Here is a 16,500-nt window from a genome sequence, read left to right as displayed (position 1 = left end):
GGAGAGTTTTCACCCTGATTCCATTGACTCCAGTTTTGCTTGGGCTCCTTGCTGCCTTGATGTCAAGGGCAGTCACTCTCACCCTGTGGAGTTCAGCTCTTTTGTCCACATTTGGACCAAGGTTGTAATGTAGTCAGGACCTGAGTGGCCCTGGCGGAACCGAAAGTCAGTGTCAGTGAATAGGTTATTGCTGTGCAAGTGCCACTTGATAACACGGTCAACGACCCCTTCCATCACTTTGCTGATGATTGACAGGAGACTGATTGGGCAGTAATTGGCCGGGTTGGATTTGTCCTGTTTTTTGTGTACAGGACATACCTGGACAATTTTTCACATTGCCAGGTGGATGCCAGTGTTGTAGCTGTACTGGGACAGCTTGGCTAGGGGAGTGGCTAGTTCTGGAGCACAAATCTTCAGTACTATTGCCGGAATGTTGTCAGGGCCCATAGCCTTTGTGGTATTAAGTGCCTTCAGGTGTTTCTTGATATCACATGGAATGAATCGAATTGGCTGAAGACTGGCATCTGTGATGCTGGGGACCTCAGCAGCAGGCCTCGATGTAACATTCACTTGGCACTTCCTGATGAGGATGGATGCAAATGCTTCAGCATTGTCTTTTGTACTGATGTGTTGGGCTCCCCCATTGTTGAGGATGGGGATATTTGTGGCTAGTTGTTTAATTGTCCACCACCATTCACAACTGGATGTGCAGGACTGCAGAGCTTAGATCTAATCTGTTGGTTGTGGGATTGCTTAGCCCTGTCTTTTGCTGCTTCTGCTGTGTGACATGCAGGTAGCCCTGTGTTGTAGCTTCACCAGGCTGACACCTCATTTTTAGGTATACCTGGTGCCGCTCCTGGCATGCCCTCCTGCACTCTTCTTTGAACCAGATTTACCTAGTATTCCAGATCGATGTCCACCAATGGCAGGAATGATCTTGATCTCTTTCTCTTCCCCTTCTCTCCCCCCATCCTCCTTCTCTGCTCTCTCGCTCTCTAACTCTCTCTCTCCCCCCTCTCTGTCTCTCTTTCTGTCTCTCTCTCTCCCCCCCTCTCTTTCTGTCTCTCTCTCTCTCCCCCCTCTCTTTCTGTTTCTCTCTCTCTCCCCCCTCTCTTTCTGTCTCTCTCTCTCCCCCCTCTCTTTCTGTCTGTCTCTCTTCCCCCTCTCTTTCTGTCTCTCTCTCTTCCCCCTCACTCTGTCTCTCTCTCTCTCCCCCTCACTGTCTCTCTCTCTCCCCACTCTCTTTCTGTCTCTCTCTCTTCCCCCTCTTTCTGTCTCTCTCTCTTCCCCCTCACTCTGTCTCTCTCTCCCCCCTCACTCTGTCTCTCTCTCTCCCCCCTCACTCTGTCTCTCTCCCCCCTCTCTTTCTGTCTCACTCTCTCCCCCCTGTCTTTGTCTCTCTCTCTCTCCCCTCTCTCTTTCTGTCTCTCTCTCTCCCCCCTCTCTTTCTGTCACTCTCTCTTCCCCCTCACTCTGTCTCTCTCTCTCCCCCCTCTCTCTGTCTCTCTCTCTCCCCCTCTCTCTCTGTCTCTCTCTGCCCGCCCTCTCTCTCTCTGTCCCACCCCCCATCCCACTGTCTCTCTCTTTGACCATTGCTGAGAGCAGGAACAGCAATTTCCGAACTTCAGACAGATTCGTGGTCTTCCCGCAGGTTTTTAAAAAAAAATCGGAACCTGCAGGACAACCCGAAAGCTGTCCTGACAGGTGCTGGGAATGGGAACAGTGGTTTCCAAACTTCAGACAGATTCGGGGTTTTCCAGTGGGTTCCTTTTTTTTTAAAGCCTGCCGGAAATCCACTAATCTGTCCGCAGTTCGGAAACTGCTGTTCCCACTCCCAGCACCTTTCAGCTGTGAATATGGGTACAGTTTACATCTGCAGGCCAGATGGAAACCTTTGGTGGGCCGGATCTTGGCCAGCCCTGATGCAGAGGAACAAATTTGCAAGGAAATTATAGAGAGGTGCAAAAAATATATATAGTTATAATGGGGGACTTTAATTACCCAAATATAGAATGGGTAAAGGGCAAAGAGGGGCAAGGGTTTCTAGAATGGGTTCAGGAAAATTTTCTACAGCATATGTTTCCAGTCCAATGGGAAAGGAGGCACCACTAGACCTGGTTCTTGGGAATAAGGAGGGCCAAGTGGATCAAGTGTCAGTAGAGGAAGATTTAGGGGACCATGATCATTATATCATAAGGTTTAGGTTGGCTATGGAAAAGGACAAGGAACAATCCAGAGTAAAAATGATTAACTGGGGAAAAGCCAACTTCAATGGAGTAAGAATGGATCTTGTATGAGTAATGGATGAGTAAGAAGGCCAGATACATTGGAATCAAAGGTTGGCAGGCAAAATGGTAACCGAACAATGGACTGCCTTTAAAGAAGCGATAGTTCAGGGTTAATCAAGGTACTTTCTCACGAAGTGGAAAGGTAGAGCAAACAAATCCAGAGCTCCCTGGATGACGAAAAAGAAAGCGATTAAGATGAAGAAGAAAACGTGTGCTTATGACAGATGTCAGGTGGATGATAAAACCGAGAATCAGGCTGAATATAGAACAGCATTGTCTAACCTTTTCGGGTGGAGGGTGGCATTACAAATTTTGCTCGGCCCGGGGGGCAGTGAGCAAATTTCAAAAGATAAAGGCATTAAAAAATTAATTTACTCATAAAAACAACAATAAATGTGCATTTTTGTGAAGAAGCTTTAAATGAGAAGACTAATTTATTAACTTACTTTTTCGTCATTATATTGAAAACTGATTTTGTGTCATACCTGGCCTTGTTTTTGCTTGTATAAGTCGTCAATCTCTGCAATGTAGCGATGCAGGGTATTCTGGATAGATATCCATCTGTCAGGGGTGATCTTTCTCTCTTTCTCTGTCTCTCTTTCTCCCTGTGTTTCCCCCTCTCTGTGTCATCCTCGCTCTCTGTGTTCCCCCCCTCTCTGCCCCTCTCTTTCTGTTTTCCCCTCTCTGAATTTTCCCCTCTCTCTCTCTCTCTCTCTCTGTTCCCCTCGCTTTGTTTCTCCCCTCTCATTATTTCCCTCTCTCTCTTTGTTTCCCCCTCTCTCTGTTCCCCTCTCTCTTTCTGTTCCCCCCCCCCCATTCCCCCTCTCTGTTCCCCCCCCCCCCGCCCCTCTCCTTCTCTCTGACAGTTGCACTTAGCAGGAACACTCAGTACAGCAGGTTTGTGGTTGGTTAGTTTGTTTAAAAACATCAGGCTGAGTTTCACAGCTGACAGCTGTGAAGCTGGTGGCTTAGTGGTATTGTCACTGGACTAGTAACCCAGAGACCCAGGGTATTGCTCTGGGGACATGGGTTCAAATCCCACCACAGCAGAAGGTGGAATTTGAATTCAATTAATAAATCTGGAAAGCTAGTCTAATGATGGTATGAAACCATTGTCGATTGTTGTAAAAACCCATCTGGTTCACTAATGTCCTTTAGGGAAGGAAATCTGCTGTCCTTACCAGGTCTGGCCTACATGTGACTCCAGACCCACAGCAATGTGGTTGACTCTTACATGCCCTCTGAAATGGCCTAGCAAGCCACTCAGTTGTACCTAACCGCTACGAAGTCCAGATGGGCTGCAGCGGTTCAAGGGCAATTAGGGATGGGCAATAAATGCTGGCCGGGCCAGCGACGCCCAAATCCCATGAATGAATTTTTAAAAAAAGCAGGAACGTGCTTCCCGACATCGGACAGATTCGGGGTTTTCTGGCGGGCTTTTAAAAAATGTTGGAAAACCCCGAATCTGTTAAAGTTGGGAAGCACGTTCCTGCTTCAGTAGCTGTCAGCTGTGAAACTGACAGTGCAATGTTTTTAAAAAGGCCACTCTGCAAGAAGATAATGGGAAATTTCCCATCTCAAGTTACGGAACCCTGGCGAGGATGAGGAATGGCCCCAGGTACTGTTTACACCCATGGGCTGGATGGGAACCTCTGGCAGGTTGGATCCAGGCCCGCGGGCCATATGTTGGACTAACTTGATATAGAAGGTTCAGAGGGGAAGTAAAAAGACAAATGAAAAGCAAAAACAGAATATGAAAAGAGGCTTTATTGGGTGTCCAAACTGTTGGGTGAGAGGGTTGGGTGTCCATACTGCTGGATGACAGTGTCAGCTATCAGCAAGGGCGGCCACTGAGGGCCATCAGGAAATCTGCCTGGAGAAGTAGCAAAAGCACAGCTGCCAAGGCAGGGTTGTCTCTGCATCGACAGCGCCCTGAAAGCCCACTCAACTGGCACGGGTCTCATATACACTTTCTTTTCGGACCCCATAGCATGATGCAACACCTCCACCGAAGGGAGGGCCAGGAGGTAGCTGTGCCTGTCCATGAAGGTCCCCGACAAGAGCAGCAGCAGCCAGCCATGACAAGAAGGGCCCACCTGCACCAGAGAGTGTACTGGACTCGAATCAGCTACCTCCAAATGTACGAGCGGCATTGTCAGCGAAGACTACGCCTCTCCAGGAAGGCCGTCACTGACTTATGCACCATTCTGCAGGATGAATTGCAACTTGTGGGATTTAGGGGTCATCCTATGTCAGTGGCCCTGAAGATCACATTGACACTAAACTTTTACACGTCTGGATCGTTCCAAGGATCCACTGGGGATATATGTGGGGTCTCACAGGCTGCAGTCCACTGCTGCATCAAGGAGGTTTCCATTCCTTCAATGTGCAAATAGTCTGCGACCACCGAAAGCATTTCCTGCAGAACTGTGTCCGCTTCCCAGGATGCAGCCACGATGCCTACGTACTTCGACAGTTCCAGGTTTTTCAGGCCTCCTACTCGCCTTCAAGGATGTATTCATGGGACAAAGGCTACCCATTGAAAACAAGGCTACTGACACCTGTGAGGAACCCTCGCAATGCAGCAAAGGAGAGGTACAAAACTTGCCATAGCTCCACCCGAGCGACCATCAAGCAGATCAGTGGGATGCTGAAGATGAGATTCCATTGCCTAGATCAATCCGGTGGAGCCCTGCAGAATGCCCCAGTGAGGGTCCCACATATTGTGGTGATCTGCTATGCTCTGCACAATCTATCATTGCAGAGGTGGGGGGTGGGGGGTTGCAGGCCTTACATGACAATGACACGATTAAATAACATTTCTCCACTGACAAGAAAGATACGGAGGTGGAAGTTGAGCAAGCAGCATTGGATGTTGAAGCCCTTGCACTGGAGAGATTGAGCGACGGGCCAAGGAAGCAAGAGACAATCTCATACTTACCACTTCCAGCCACCCTGATGGCCACTCAGAGAAAATCCAATAAAGACTCACCTCAATGCCAGCAGTTTGTCGTTTCCTTTCTATTTGTGCTCCGTGCATAGCACCCAGCTGAAACATGCGTTAAGGCTCAGGGGAGAGCCTATTCAAATAAGATCTGTACCTACATTGGTATCCACTAATGGGGAAGGGTGAAGTCAGCAGCTCACAATTAATGCATGACGGAATAATCAGTTTTACACAATGAATGTTATTTGCAAGAAGAAAAACAACTTTATATGATGCAGCAGATATCAAATTTCAAACACCCATGAACCCCAAGTGTCTCTATGTGTTTCTTTTTATATGTTTATATGGGTGCATGTCTGCACACATTTGTGGGATCTGGCTCTCCAGAAAGGTTACCTACCTCTGAATGGAGGAAGCCATAGGCTCACACACCTTAAACATGGCAGCAGTTATGGCCTGGAGGGACTCCTCCATCATCTGCTCATGGCTGCGCATTCCCTCTGGCATCTCCATAAGTGCTTATATGGGGTGTGAGCCCAGTGCTCGTAGCTGGGCAGGAGGCAGGCTGCTGATCAGGCTGTCCCTTGGCCTGTGATGACTTTGGTGGCCTCCTCTGGCTGCCTGAGGCCTGGAAGGCCACGGCTGCCTGAGGTTTTCCTGCACAGGTGCAGGAGTCTTCTCAGGTGTCGTGGCTGCTGGAGGTGGGCTCACTGTCGGAGGGGCAGAGGAGCCCGCATCCATACACAGAGCACCCTGAGGGGAAGTCTTAACTGTGGAGGTCAGCCTCTCCTCTTCCCTTTCAAGGCTCACTTGAACCACCAACCAGAGAAGGATGGGGAGCTGTTCAAGCCTCCAGGGGCCTCGTCCTTCTCTCGCCTTGCTCTGCTGTCAGTCTCATGGCCAAGGTGACAGTGTGCATGTCTGCACACAATTGTGGGATCTGGCTCTCCAGAAAGGTCACCTACCTCTTAATGGAGGAAGCCATGTGCTCACACACCTTAGACATGGTAGCAGTTACGGCCTGGATAGACTCCCCCATCATCTGCTCATGGCTGCGCATTCCCTCTGGCATCTCTGCCAAATGTTGCCTTACCCCTCTCTGCAACTCCAGCATGCTCTGTGCTGTCAACACCAGAGGCTCGTCATCAACCTGGGGCTCAGCATGGTTATGGCCACCCACAGTCCTCCGACTGTCAGAGGCCTTAGCTGTCTCAGCCTCAGCAGCTGCTCAGGCACATAGAGCCGAGTGGAAACCCACCGAGGTGAAAGTATCTGTTCTGGCGGAAGGTGCAGGACAGTCATGTGATGGTGCATTCTCGACTGCTGATCCTCCTCAGAGGTTGACGGCTGTTCCCCTTCTGGTTGAGTCTCCTGTGGAAACCAACCTGCATGAGAGAACACAAATGTGTAGGGTAGGCTGTGCAGATCTCATCATGCTCAACCATAATATTGGCCTCCAGAAATTAACTGTATGCCGTTGGAAGACAATCCTCACTCTCTTATGCAGAGATTCCAAACTCTCCATCTGATATAGAGCAGCCGCCCTGGGTCCCTTCCAATTCTGGTGCATTCTCCTCTGCTGTGGAGAGAGGCCGAAGAACTGGGATGCCTCTCTCAGGCTGGGCTGTCTCCATCTTGTTATGAGCCCTCCTGTCCTACAAGTGCAAAGAGGGAGACAGTCACACTTCGCAGAGAGATCAACATGACAGTTCTGCTAGTGTCAGCCCCTCGTCCCCTACTGGGGTATCACATATAACTCATTCTCCCCTTCTCTCTCAAGGGAGTTAATGGGGGTGAGCTGTGAAAGAAGGCCTGTGGCTGAAATACAGCCATGCATCTGTCAGGATGAGTGTGATGCCTAAACCCTGATGCCAGCGCAATAGGGCCCCCCTCCCTATGTCCCACTTCCTCCTGCCTAGACACTTGCAATCCCTAAAAAGGAGAGTATTGGAGCAGTCAGCTTGGCAGAGTGAAGGAGGTCATTGACCCGACTACATCACTGTACCCATGTCCAGGGGTGACTCCACAGCTGCTGATCTCCTCAGCTATCTCCATCCAAGCTTGTTTTGTCAGGCGGGAGGACCTCTTCTTGCCATATCTGGGGAAGAGGACCTCCAGCCTTACCCTTGCAGCCTGGAGTGAGGCATTGATAAACCATGGGGCCACCCTGTGTCTTGCCTGTGCCATCCTGTGGTGTCTGTCTCCGTAGGGTGGGGGGGCGGGGTCCAGGAGTCACTCAAACACCGGTCTCAGTAGTGAATAGCAAGTAGCAAATGAGTCCAAGGCAACAATGCAAGCAGGGCTGACAAGGCTTTAAATATGGCGGCAGCACCTGCTCCAGGGTCATTTGATGCTGTATTTGACATTCACATCCCGCCCCCGCCGTGTGATTGACCGGGCCCCATTATGCCAAGTACTGCCCGCCATGTGATCGTGCTGGGTTGGTCACCCACGTAACTAGCAGGAATGGCACATATTTCCAGCTCTGCTGCCAGGACTTGCAACAGGCTCACTAAATTCTGCCCTGTAATTGCATTCATAGTGTCAATCATTCACAGTGTTGACAGTGCTTGTCATCAGTAGAATATGAATTGGCACTTCAGCAGTTTTTTAAGCAGGTGACAAAGGGAAATGAATTTTACCGCCCCTACGGGAGCTGGCTGGAGGTGGGGAGCCTAAAATGTTATGGGAGCAGGTGGGGAGGTGGTCCTTAGGTGGCCAATTAATTGTCACTTAAGGGCTTCACCTGCCACCACTGGAGAGCACGTTGTCAGTGGTGGAGGCCACCCAACAATACTAGGTGGCCTCCTTGCAGGCCCAAGGGGGGAGGCCCTCCTGGTCAGGCACCCTGCACCCCTCAGAGGGCACCCCCAGCAGCTCTTGCCACCCTTGCTAGTGCACCTCCCACCACCCTCTTGAATGACACCCCACCCTCCTCACTGCGGCCCAGCCAATTGTCCCTGGCGAGACCAAAACCCCACTTAGATTCAACAATATTCTTTTTGTGTCTAATAGTTTTATTTCCACCATTTACTTAGTTGATGTTCTGACATATATTTTAATTAGATTATTTTTTAAATATCCATTCTTGTATTGATTGTGATTGGTTTGTCTTTCAATCCGTCGGAAGCCCAATTAATAATTTTGTGAGGACTGAAGGAAAATACATTTTATTCTTTCTCTTCCATATTGTAAGTAGTATTTGGAACAGTCAGAGAGAGAGAAAGAAAATCAACCATATGCAACATCCCTTAATACAATAAAAGCCTTTCCTGGCCATATACTTATATCAAAAATGGATTTGTTTCTTATTCATTCACAAAACTTAGGGAAAACTTTCAGCTTGTCAATGTAATTGATATTTATTAACATCATTCATAAAAATGAAACAGCACTACATAAAAAGGCTTAATTGAAATGGCATATTGCAGTGAACTAAACTGATATTTAAATGTAGCCTGTAGGGGATAAACATGGTGGGCCACATTACAGATCAAACATGGTCAATTACCTTCCCTTTCTTTAACTGTGTTCCGATAAGATAAGAGGTTTTCATTAGCCTGGACACAGTAGAATTCACGGGTTTGAATTCCCCCACCACAGAGGGCAGTTTGATTTCCACGTCTTCTGTCTTGCTGGCTGAGAAGTGAGTCGACACGACATTCACTCCATTCTGTCGTCCTCCACGAATATCTGCAACAAGCAGTTTATGAACTGGTGAGCAAATGTAAAGGATTTAATTTCAAAATCAATCACTTCAAACGTCAACAAGTATCACAGCGGTTCAAGAATAAGACGCACCAGCATCTTCTCAAAGGCAACTAGGGATGGGCAATAAATGCTGGCCTTGCTATAGGCACCCAAATCCTGAGCTTGAATTTTTAAAAAATGTTCTTGGAAAGGAGTGATGCTGGCAAGGCTACCTTTATTCCTGGTTCTCATTTGCTCTGATAAGGTAATCTTGGAGGCCACCTGCTTGAACTGCTGAAATCTCATTCTGTTTTTGTTTTTACAATGGAATAGTTTGCTAGGCCACTTCAGAGGAAATAAATGTCATGTATACAATGGATTGGGACTATTAGTTAAAACCAAGGAACTGTGAGTTGATTTTCTCTGTTGATGTGCATTGTGGGCTTAATGCTAGCATTGGTCTGCTATATCTCTGTAACAGGCATCTCTCATTGCCAGTGACAAGCCCCAATATCCTGCCCCCATATCACACACTTAAATATTCTTTTAGGAGAATTCTGCCAATTTAACACCAGAAGTAAGGAATATCATCAACAGAAAGGCAAAAGATGGACTTGCAGACCAGTGTCAAACTGAGGGCTGAAAGGAAAATATATATTTTAAATGCCCTTTCCAGGCAAATGCCATTTAAGTTCACAGCTGCATCCCTGCCCCACTGACTACACAAAACGAAACACATAGGAGAGGAGAGTGAACAAAATAAATATGTGGACCCTGAACAGATGCAGTGCAGTAATCAAAGCATGTTACAATTCTATTTTGAAAAAGTAATCAAATATTGAGAGCAATTCATTTGGTCTACTTCCAATGCCTCTACTTTCGTCATTCCAGCAGTTACCTACTCGTGCCAGCCATTTGTACTAGCTAGAAGAAAGATTTTAATCAAGAGACAGTATAAAAACTTAACTAAATTAGCTGGCAAGCAGACAACTTTAGTGAACTAGACAGCCCAAAATCTCTTTGAGGACTTCTGCATCAAAATTTGGAAAAAGTAGCAGCACTCCAAACATTTCATTCAGGCAGAGAACATCTGGATTGTTGCTTGGAGCTGCATATCCTTTCTGACATATTTCAGCATAAAAATATAAAGGGAACTTTTTGATTCATTTTTAAAGATTCTATGCATCCTGAAAACTTCAAAGGATATTCTATACTCTGAGAGTTAATGCATATAAAAGGAAAGAGAGAGCTTTTTAAGTAGGATGTTAGATGCTTCTTGTTTAAAAAATTAATGAGGCAACCAGGCCATATTTCAGATCTATATTTTCGAAGACGTCGCTGTCAGAAATTCCATATCCAGCCTAGGAAAGTTTTTTATGAGGCAACAATGAGCAATACATTCCAAAATGATAAACAGTGACTGCCACCTGTCTCTGCTTCTATTTAACATACACAAAAATACTCACTGGAATTTGGATGGCAGCTGCTTTCTATCTAATGATGGGATTGAAGACTTAATATTCAGCTTGCTTAGACATTTTTTGAACAGGAATGGTGGCGATGGAGGGCATTATTTCTTCAAGTTACTTCTGCTGATGCTTTAAGTATGCTGATGTTTAAAAGGCAGGTATAGGAAATATCTTATTTCAGCAGAGAAATGGGGTAGAGCATGGTAGTTTGACTCAAGGCACATCTAAGGTAGGAAAGACAAATTAGCTAGGGTTTCTAGTCCTAGTCATCGTTCCGAAAACCCCTGAAGGAAAGTGTATGTGCGTATGTGAACAATGGATGAGGACAGAATGGATGAGCTTGGCTGTGGCTTTCACAGATGAATAGCCCTAGTTGACCAGACTCGCTCATGAAAAATGGCTGTCTGGATTCAGGCAAAGAGCATACTTGGCCTACTGAATGCACACATACCAGCTGGAGTCACTACATTCAGCAGAGGATGGTTGAGGGAAATTAGAGGGGAACAAACATAACTACCACCTCTACAAATGTGAACTAATATAAGCATTAACACTGATTTTCTGAGAGGATTGATCTAATAGGACTGTAATTAATATCAAAGCAATCTTGAGCAACTAAACCACATACAAGGTGACAAGAATCTTCTTCATGTTGTCTCTGGGAATGATTTTCAACTGCAAGAGCCCATTTCTCACATGAAAAATTAGCAGCCAGCAATTGAAAATCGGGGTGGGGGTATCAGGGTGGAGAGAGAGGGGGCACTTCGGCTGTCCCACTGATGCTCAAGACACATCCAATGCATTTTTCAGATGGGCTTTTGAATAGAGAAGCAGCCCAACTACCTGAAACAGACCAGAGGCTGCATAAATATTCGAATCAGGATACGGTTATAGGGGACCGATTGGACTTTCCAGGTACAATTGAGTAGAGTGTGCATGGCATATGCTCTGCTCATTTTTGCAGGCATTGAGCAGCCTAACAAGTAATTCTTAAAAGGATCACTGCAGACTGCTCAGAAAACAGCCCAGGAAACTATTAGCTTTTTTTGAGGGTGGTTCCAGGAACAGAAGACTCCCAAAAACCTCTGGCCCACTCCAGACCATTCAAAGCCTCCCTAAAATCACCTCTGCCTTCACCTATGTGAGTTAACAGCCGGCTCAGAATGAGAGTGGCCAATGTCCACCCTACCACAACTGGTGAGCTGCAGCAAGGTACCTGCAAGCACGTGAGTGACAACAATACGGCTTTGGCCTCATCCTGACACTAATGAATTGGTAGTGCGGCCAATCCATGGATTTCAAAGATCAACTGTTGTGTTTTAATAAATCTGTGTAAGTAACTAGCTGTTACATGCATTCTCCCTGCTGTGAATTGACTTGTGATTAAAGAACAATTGTCCATCATGGAAATAATGCTCTATCTGAATAATGTTAAACCTGTAGTGGTGGAGAAGAAGTGAAACTATCGGATGCGTACACTTGATGTCCTGGGCGCTCTGAGGAGATTTCTCAGCACAGTGGAAAATACACTGCAATGGCCTTTATTCCTGCTTCACTAAGCTTGAAATTTCTCGAGAAATGGCACATACAGTGGGATGTAGCACATATTAAGTTTGAAATGCTGTAGCAGTTCCTGGGCAATCTGAAATTTGAAGTCATTTATGGAAAAAAATTATGGCGGGCAGCCATAAAGACAGGGCTAAAATGTGGCGAGTCGAAGAGACTTAGTAGTTGGCAGGAAAAAAGACAGAAGCGCAAGGGGAGAGCCAACTGTGCAACAGCCCCGACAAACAAATTTCTCTGCAGCACCTGTGGAAGAGCCTGTCACTCTAGAATTGGCTTTTAGAGCCACTCCAGGCGCTGCTTCACAAACCACTGACCACCTCTAGGCGCATATCTATTGTCTCTCGAGATAAGGAGGCCCAAAGAAGAAGATTTAAGTTACTGTAACCCTTTGTTTTCTGAATTCTCCTGGCATAGAATTGATGTTCTCATTCTTTTTAATACTTTTTCCAATTAAGGCTTTTTTTTTTAAACTTATCTCTTTACATCCCTCCTCCTCCCAACTGTAGCCTGTCCCAACCACCGAAGAGCATAGGCGAGTAAAACAGTTGCTCTTAGGCCCCTGTCAATTCTGCCTTCAACTTTCATTGACCATTGTTTTGTATGCATTTGAACCTTCAAAGGAATCTCTTGAATAAACTCTGCTCATTTGTATCATTCTGGGCCCTGCTAGCATTCATGGCTGAATGGGATTTGACAATGACGTAATAACTTGGTTTAGCTACAGAAGCATCCCTGCATCCCATACAAAGTAGAGGAGTCCAAACTCAGGAAAATTTTGAAAAGGCAGTCATAAATGTCTGCCTCAGATACTCTGGGGATAATGTTACAGACAAACAGGATTGTGTTATTTCCAGTAGGAAGCAGACTCATGGCATTGACGGCCATGAATTCTCTAACCCGTTCAACCACCAGAGAGTGGCCTGGAATTAATTACTGTTTTGCACTTCTCCCTCTCTCAATAGTCTGGCTTTCTGACAGTATAAGAAATCACACAAGAATCGGGCAGGATACAAATCCATGTTCTGCCATTTGGAAGTTGTGCCCTTGTCATACTGTGTAGTAACCAATGTTTTGGGATTTTTTTATTCTTCCATACAGTCACAGTGCTGCTACCAAGGGTGTTCCAGGATTATCACTCAGCGATGGTGAAGGAGCGGCGATATAGTTCCAAGTCAGGATGGTGTTTGGCTTGGAGGGGCACTTGCAGGTGGTGGTGTTCCCATGAATCTGCTGCCTTTGTTCTTCTAGGTGGTAGAGGTCACAAGTTTGGAAGGTGCTGTTGAAGGAGCCTTGGTGAGTTGTTGTAATGCATCTTGTAGATGGTACACTCTGCTGTCACTGTGCACCAGTGGCAGAGGGAGTGAATGTTGAAGTTGATGGATGGGGTGCCAGTCAAGCGGGCTGCTTTGTTCTGGATGGTGTCGAGTTTCTTGAGTGTTTTTGGAGCTGCACTCATCCAGGCAAGTGGAGAGTATTCCATCACACCCCTGACTTGTGCCTTGTAGATGGTGGGCATGCTTTGGGGAGCCAGGAGGTGAGTTACTCACTGCAGAATCCCAGACTCTAAGCTGCTCTTGTAGCCACAGTATTTATATGGCTGGTCCAGTTAAGTTTCTGGTCAATGGCGACCCCCAGGATGTTGATAATGGGGCATTTAGTGATGGAATATCGTTGAATGTCAAGGGGTGATGGTTAGATTCTCTTTTGCGGGAAATGGTCATTGCCTGGCACTTGTGTGGTGAGAACTTGCCACTTATCAGCCCAAGCCTGAATGTTGTCCAGGTCTTGCTATATGCTGCATTTAACATTTAATATTATGCATAAAAATGCTTAATTTCTCAACCTCATCCGGAGAGAAGGTTATGCAGAAATCATTATCATTCATATATAGAGTGAATTATACTATCCAGAACTGTCAATTGTTGCATAAGAAGGTACATCTGGATACATTCAGATCCATTTAATTTTTGATTTGTTATTGATTGCTGGATGGGTATGAGCCAAATACACAGTAAAAATTGGGCCATATCCATAATCAAAAAATGTTTCTACATAATGCATGAAAACAATTTCATACATCATGACTAATATTTAGCTGGGCAGCTATGATAAACCTCCAGTCACTGAAGGAACAAAGTATAGTTATATTTTGATCAAAGGAGTAAGTCATTCACCTAGATCCTTTGAGATTAGCACCATGGTATTTAGGCACTACAGCTTGGCAAACCTCATCTGCAAGCAAAATATTCTTAGAGGGATGATGCTGAGGTCAAGACTCCTGTAGTGTTAAAGGCAGCTTCCTTATCTGAAAATCAGGATGACTGGTTAGTTGTTACACGGACCTCTCCCCACTACCAGTTACAGAAAACAAATGTCTTCAAATCTTTTCGTACTCCGGCAACCACCAGGTTCTATTTTGTAAGACATCCCTCCTTAAAATTGCTGCTGGCAGGTCTCAGTTTTTCTACAAATGGTATTCAAGCTCCCAACTTGAATATGTCCTCTCGGTGACAATAGTATATTTTTACTTGTGCCTAAACGTATATATATATTGTATATATTGCGCCTTGTATATATTGGCACCTTTTTTTTCCAGTTTTTTCCTCTTATCTCCTACAGCTGCTACATCATGCCATGTAAAAATTTGTAAGATTTGGCCTGGGATTTGGTTTAAATATTTTACTAACTAAAATGAAGTCCATACACAAGATCTGATTTTTTTACCCCCAGTTACACACTATAAAATGCAGCATACAGTGGATCCAGAATGTATGGTTGCATGAGGATTTACGCAGCTGGTGCAACTTCATAAAACCAGCCCTAAACTCTCCAAGTGTGAACGACACAAACCCCAAAGATCACTGCTGAGTGAGGTAAAACAGATTTAGCCTCATTGGAGTCAGTGAGCCTGTCGAGACTCACTGCCAAGGCTCACACATAACGATCACATGGTTGTATTGGAGGGAAATTTGCACCAATGACACTGTGAACTGGATTTTGTGAATAGGCCACAGGTGTCATTGTCAGGACTGGAAGGGGGAACAGCTTCCACTTAGGTGGGGATTGGTCGGCTGCACGTGATTTTCCGGCAGCCAGCCAATTAACACTGGGGAGGTATGGGGGCTGACCTTTGAGGGCGCAGAAGTGGGCTGAGAGGCGGTGAAGGTGGCATCAGGTCAAGCTGCAGCAGGTGCAGGGGCCATCTTTAAAGGGTTGCCAGCATTGAATGTAATGGGTAATGCCTGGAAAATTGAAAAGAGGAAAGAAAGCAGCAGCAGCAAAAATGGCAGAAGGAAGCTCCGGTTGGCCCACAGTTCGCTGATGCCTCCCTGCAGGTTCTCTTTCAGGCTGCAAGAGAAAGCGAGAGGTCCTTTTCCCCAGATAGAGAAGACCAGCATGACTTACCAAGCAAGCCTAGATGGAGATCGCCGAGGAGGTCAGCAGCCATGGGGTCACTCCCCAGAATCTGGATACAGTGTCGCAAGCATTTAAATGACCTTATTCGTTCTGCCAAGGTGAGTACACCATAACTCTTTTCCCTTTGAAGCTTGCATGTGGCGTGAGTGACCACCCTAGCGGTGGCAATAGAGTCAGGCAGTAGCATATCCTCTCAGAGGCATGGCTGCATCTCAGTGAAAGGCACCCAGCTGTCATAGTTGATCCCCACAAGGTCCCTTGAAAGTGGACTCCCCATGGAGGAGGAGGTGTTAGAACTGGCAGGGCAGCACGGAGGCCACTCTATCACAGATGGCGAGACAGGAGTGCAAACCCAAGAGAGTGAGAGTGACCAAGTGCAGAGGCACAAGGGAGTTTCTGGCACACATGAGGCATAGTCCTCATGTGTCTACCACGGGACACATGGAGCTCCACAGTAGGGGTGGTTGGAAGGACTCAATGAGTAGCATAGACCTTTAATTCTATCTATTCTCTCATTTAGTTTAGGCTGACGAACGGAGAGCCGAAGTGACCATGAGGACAGCCGGCTGCCTCGAAGGAGGAGGAAGAGGGGGCCTCAGAGGATGTAATGTCACATCATTCCCCCGCACTCTTTGTCTGCACAGATACTCTCATGTAGGTGGGTATCCGTTTGCACAAAGATTCAGGGACACAAGCTGGTGAGTACTTCACAGATGTGCCCAAGCAGCTGATGGAGGCTGTGACAGCTGAGGCCACTGCCAGTCAGAGGACTGTGGGAAGCTAGGGCTATGCTGAGCCCTAGGCTGATGCCATGCCTCTGGAATCATCAGCAACACGGCAAATGCTGCAGCTGCAAAGTGAAGTAAGGGAACGTCTGGTAGAGCTTCCAGAGGCTTATGCTCATTCAAGCATCCAAGCACAGACAATGGAAGAGTCCATCCAGGCCTTGGGTGCTACCGTGTCTCTGATGGTTGCGTGTTTGGCTTCCTCCATCAAGAGATTGGCGACCCTCGTGGACAGCCAGATCCAGCAGACCACTCAGTGGATGCTGGAGATATGTGCAGACCTGCATGCCATCGTCTTGACCATGTGCTCTGTGCAGCAATGGCTGAGGGAGAGGGGG

At 46.6% G+C, this 16,500-nt stretch overlaps 1 protein-coding gene across 1 annotated transcript in view; it reads right to left on the bottom strand.

Annotated features, from left to right (window-relative positions):
• thsd7aa (thrombospondin, type I, domain containing 7Aa) overlaps positions 1 to 16,500 on the bottom strand; it is a 543,974-nt gene that overhangs the window by 217,930 nt on the left and 309,544 nt on the right. The window contains exon 4 of the mRNA XM_068051191.1: positions 8,747 to 8,928. Coding sequence (XP_067907292.1) covers positions 8,747 to 8,928 — 182 coding nt within the window. The remainder of the gene's footprint in view (positions 1 to 8,746; positions 8,929 to 16,500) is intronic.

The sequence above is a fragment of the Heterodontus francisci genome, chromosome 2 (assembly GCF_036365525.1).
Source record: "Heterodontus francisci isolate sHetFra1 chromosome 2, sHetFra1.hap1, whole genome shotgun sequence".
Classification (NCBI taxonomy): Eukaryota; Metazoa; Chordata; class Chondrichthyes; order Heterodontiformes; family Heterodontidae; genus Heterodontus; species Heterodontus francisci.
This window is presented reverse-complemented; position numbering and strand designations above follow the sequence as displayed.